We start from the raw sequence: 5007 nt of genomic DNA on the forward strand, positions 1-5007 counted from the left end.
GGGGGGGGAGGGGGAGAAGTGTTGAATAGGAATTTAACTAGAACTGGGCATATGTTCATATGTTTTCCTTTAGGCTTCAGCCCTCTGTCCATTTTTCACCCTCCTCCTTCCCAGCAGCTTTTTGTGCTCGGCCATACGACAAGAAAGAGCTCTCCAGTATCACAGGTTCCTCGGCTGGAACTTACACTGTCAGATTTTTATTGACAAATTCAAAACAGGTTTGGAACCAATGTGGGATTTTATGTGCATGAATTGCCACTCAAAATGCATGAATTAGCAGTGACTGGCAAACGTAGAGGTCAGCACAGGGAAAACCACAAATAGTCGGGTGTGATGGCTCCTTATTCAACTCTAATCATCTGTTTACTTTGCGCCCTGCCAGAAAGGCTGTCTACAAAACAACTGTAGTAAGTCATATTAGTGTGTACATCTCCTGAAATTTATTATTTTTATTATAATTTTAAAATAATTTAATTCATACTTGGCCATAACGCTTTGTGTTCCCAAAGCACATCCTGCACCTGAATGCATGGTCAGCCACTCCAGCCAGCAGCACCCCAACCTCTGCCCGCCTCTGCATGGCCGGATACCACTGAGGGCATCCAAATCATCACCTGCTGCAGATCTCTACCACTCGGTTTAAAAGCAAAGCTTCCCAAGCAGGGACTCAACTGAGCAAATACTCTGATAGCAGCAAATACCCTGATAGCAGCAAAGAGATCCTAAATTATGTCGGGTCCATGAAGCACCAAGCATAAAAACTAATGACAGTCCAAGCTGGGTAATATTCTCCCCCTCTTCCCCCCAGGTCCTGGCCCTGGACTTACAGGCAGGGAAGCACCCACGTGCCTTTGGAGCAGGCGCTGGTGTGCGGAGGCAGCTGCAGGCACTTGGGCGAGAGGCGGATGGTTCACTGGGATTGTGCCGGGTAACCTGGAGTCTCGCACCACGGCACCAGCCCCTCGGCCACTGACAGCACCTTGGTCCAGCAGCAAATGCTATTTAATAAAAAAAACAACATAAAAATACTAATAGTATTGGTATTAACACGTGTGGCTTTACCTGTCAAGACTAGTGCTCGGGGTGGCAGCGCCTGTTCAAGCCTCGGGGGAGCCCACAGCAGGAGAAGTTTGCTCTGCCACCCAAGCCCCAGCTGTGTGGGTATGCTGCTGGTGAAATGGGGGGGCTGCTAGGGCCCCTCCAAATACATGTACAACCCTCCCTGGCCCATGTTCACCCACTGATGGGTGCAAGTCACATTTTGCCCACGCCTCTGGCACCGACCCACAGATGAGGCCTGACCATGCTTGGCTTGCCAGTGGATGTTGCACTGGTTAGTCACCACTCTGTTTTTCCAAGGAGTTTCTACCCAATATGAGAAAGAATTGCACTATTTTAATTGTTTTCCAGCAAAGTGGCTGCTCAAGGCAACCTTCAAAGAAACTCCAGGACTGGGGGAAATGCAAAGCAAAATTTTAAAAATTAAGCGAGGCGCTGAGGGCAAGGCCATTATTTGATGTGACCAGGAAAAGGTCTTGTCTGTGCCCTGTCACCAGCTGGGCTCAGCAGCCAGCTCTGCTGTCATGCGCTGGGTCTCCACAAATGAGACTGGCTAAAACCCACAGCCCAAATAGTGGTGTGGGGGATGCTGGAGAAATCACTGGGCTGAGGCAGCAGTAGCTGCTGGGTAGGTGGGATCCACCTGTGGGATGCAGACATCCCTTGGAGATCCAAATCACAAAGCAGATCCTGGACCCAGCTGCACTGCGGGGTGATGGATGAAGTTTAGCACCATGTCATGGACACCAAGGAAGCAAAATTCAGGCTCCCCTCCCATCTGCATCTCAGCAGTGCTGATTTACTGAGTTATAATGAAACAGTTTTTATAGAATCACAGGTTGGAAAAGCCCTTTAAGATCATCAAGTCCAACTGCAAATTTAACACTGCCAAGTCCCACTAAACCATCTCCCTAAGTGACACATCTTTTAAGGAAGTTGATGTGTGTAATTTTTGTTTAAAAGATACAAAATAAGAGGATGGGGGGGCAGTGTTACACACCTGCTGGCTCTTGTCTCTTGGGTGCTCACTGAATTTGGAAGGGCAACTTTGGTTCACCTTGTGTCCAGCACAGATTTGTTTCTTTTACAGCTCCAGGAGGGCTGTGATAACTTATTTCCTTTTAAAAGAAGAGCTGGGAAGGCAGAAGCCGGTGGCGCTTCCTCAAACTGCCTGTACAGCCACCCTTTGGTGTCATGAGCACCTTGCTACTGCTTCAGAAGAGAACAATTATTTTATATGCAAAGCTATAGATAAAAATACTTCAATATATGTGTGTGTGTATATATACACATATATATGCGTTGAAGGAGACAAGAAGGAAAAGAGCCATTTAAAGGAAAACCTAAAAACTGACTCAGCTGCACCTATCCCCTCCCATCTCTCCCTGCTGGGCAGTGAGCAAGGGTTGGAGGCCATCGGCTGTCCCTGTCTTGGGGCTGTGCTCTGGCCGTGACCCTGAAAGTACACAAAGGGGCTTGTGCCAGTGGCCCCTGGGGCTGACCCAGGTCCATTTCTCAGCAGCTGCAGCAGCACACTGTCAGCCCCATTTGCACCCCACCAGCCTGCTGGTGGGTGGGTGCAAGCCCTCCCCAAACACAGGGCACACTGGTACCTCAATACCTCTCCCCCCTCTACTCCTTCGCCACGGTCCCTGCTGCGTCAGAGGTGTCCGTGAACACCAGGGATGGGCACCCACGGCATGGCCCCAGAGCTCCACACTGCAGCAGGCACTGCTCCAAAACCACAGGGAGGATGGAAATTTGGAGATGTCCCACCCCCCCAGTGCATCAGTGCGCCATGCAAGGTAGCAATGACCCCAGTGGTCCCCTTGGGCCCGTGGGAGCAGTAATGGCCCCAGCACTGTGGGTCAGCCTCCAACAACTGTGGGGAAGGGCTGGGAAAAAAGAAAAAAGAGCGGGAGATTATAATGAGAAATAATTAATCCCTCCAACTTCTGCCCAGGTAGATCGCAGCCTGCAGTGGCTGAGGAGGGACATGCTGGGAGCCAGGGCTGGGACCACAGGTGCTGAGCATCCCTCTGTGCACCTCCTGCACATGTGGACTGTGTAGCTGCATGTCCAGGTGGTCCTCACCAACATGCAGGTCTGCCTGTGGATCCCGAGTTTGTGGGGCTGCCCCACCAAGGGAGGGAAAATGTTGCTGTTGCTGTTTCGGTCAGCATCTGCCCATCCCGCAGGTCCCACCAGCACCACGGTGCAGCAATAACTCAGTAACCAATTAACAGCATCAATTAACACAAAAGCAAGTGCCGAGCCTGCACCCGCACAGGTGGTGGTAGGTTCCCCCCTCCAGAGTACTCGCAAACTCATCACACACACCCCTCTCCTGCTAGGACACCCCAGGAAGCCTTTCCCAGGTCTCACTCCCCACAGGGAAGCTGGGGGGCAGGGGGAAAGGAAGACAGGACACCACCGCATTTATTAGTTTGAATTTTATTGGGGTGGGGGGGGAAAAGGAAGGAAGAGGAGGTTTGCCTTACAGTCGAAGGGGTAAGTGTGGGGTTATGGCATCAAAAAATCACGCATACATGGTCCCTCTCCCTCTATGCGGCAAAGCTGCTGGAAAGCACCAGCCTGGGGCAGGTAAGGCAGCAGGGCTACAGTCCAGACCCACAAAAACAAACCAACCCACAGAAGGGGCTAAAAAAAAATTACCAATCCAAAAAACACTCCCCCAAAGTCATGTTCTCCCCCAACCCCAAAGCAGATCTGCTCTCCCCTGCATCCCTCCCCCCAAAAAAAATAAACTGAAACTTTTTTCCTACTTTTTTTTTCTTTCCTTTTTATTATTTTTAAAAAATTTTTCCAAAAGTTTTGGTTTTTTCGGTCTGCACTTTGTGGATTACTGGGCAGCCCTTCCCTCCCCTCTGCCCTGGGCTGCTGCCGCCCCCACCCCACTGCCCAGGCCCTGCAACAGCACAGTCGAACTCGCATGGAGCCCTCGAGGACGGACAGAGGACACAACATGGGGAAAGATTCATTTTTAGGAAAGAAAATTAAAATTTAAAAAAAAAGATTTTTTTTAAAGTTCTGTTCCAAGTTAGACTCTAGTTAAATGCCAACCCAACAGCATCAACTAAAAATAATCACGGTCACTGGAACGGACCAAGTATTTACATCGATCCCGCTGCTCCCAGCAGCAAAAAGCTGTACAGGACCAGCAAGCCGGGGGCTCCCAAACAAAGGTGAGGGTCCCCGGACGAAGTTTGGGGGGCACCGGCAGAACAGGAGCCAGCCTGCGCCTCTGCCCGGGGGGCAGCAGGGGAGACGCTAGGCTCTTTAAATTTATTTTTTTTAAACTCCTTTTCTGTTGCATTTAAAAAAATAATAATTATAATAAACCCACTGGAGGGGTGCAGGAAGCAAATAAATATCAGTCAGTAGACATACGGGTGGCAGGACTCCCCCCGGGGCATCGCCACTGCTAACAAAGAGGGAGAAGGAGGAAGAGGAGGAAGAGCCGGAGCCAGAGTCCCGCCCAGGAGGCAGCAGGGAGACGCCGGGTGGGGGGTCCGTGGTGACTGGGGGAGGACAGCGGTCGGCCCCTCACAAGACCTGGAAGCGCCAGGACGCCTGGTCCTTGTAGTCGAGGCAGTCGGGGGAGTTGAAGTTGAGCTTCCAGGAGGCAGCGGCAGCAGCGGCAGGCTCCTTGTAGTCCAGGCAGTCGGAGGAGTTGAAGGGCAGCCCGGTGCCACCGTAACCCTGATGGTGGTGGTGATGGTGATGATGGTGGTGATGGCCTGAGCTCTGGCTCAGCGGGTGGTGGTGGTGATGGCCAGGCACCGAGGAGGGCCCCATGGGGCTGAGCTGGTGGGGATGATGGTGGGAGTGCATGGGTGCAAGGTAGGAGCTGCAATCCACACCCCCAAAATAAGACGAGGAAGGTGGCGCGGGGTACCCCTGCCCGTACCCCCCGCCTTGGCCATA

At 51.7% G+C, this 5007-nt stretch overlaps 1 protein-coding gene across 1 annotated transcript; it reads right to left on the bottom strand.

Moving 5' to 3' along the window:
* Nucleotides 1-4626: 4626 nt before the first annotated feature.
* LOC104536237 (homeobox protein OTX1-like) lies at nt 4627-5001 on the bottom strand (the record flags this gene model as incomplete). Its single annotated transcript, XM_010178796.1, has 1 exon — nt 4627-5001. A coding segment is annotated over one exon (375 nt), but the record flags the coding sequence as incomplete, so codon positions are not given.
* Between the last annotated feature and the right edge of the window lie 6 nt (nt 5002-5007).

Source organism: Mesitornis unicolor, unplaced genomic scaffold, assembly GCF_000695765.1.
Source record: "Mesitornis unicolor isolate BGI_N332 unplaced genomic scaffold, ASM69576v1 scaffold34682, whole genome shotgun sequence".
Classification (NCBI taxonomy): Eukaryota; Metazoa; Chordata; class Aves; order Mesitornithiformes; family Mesitornithidae; genus Mesitornis; species Mesitornis unicolor.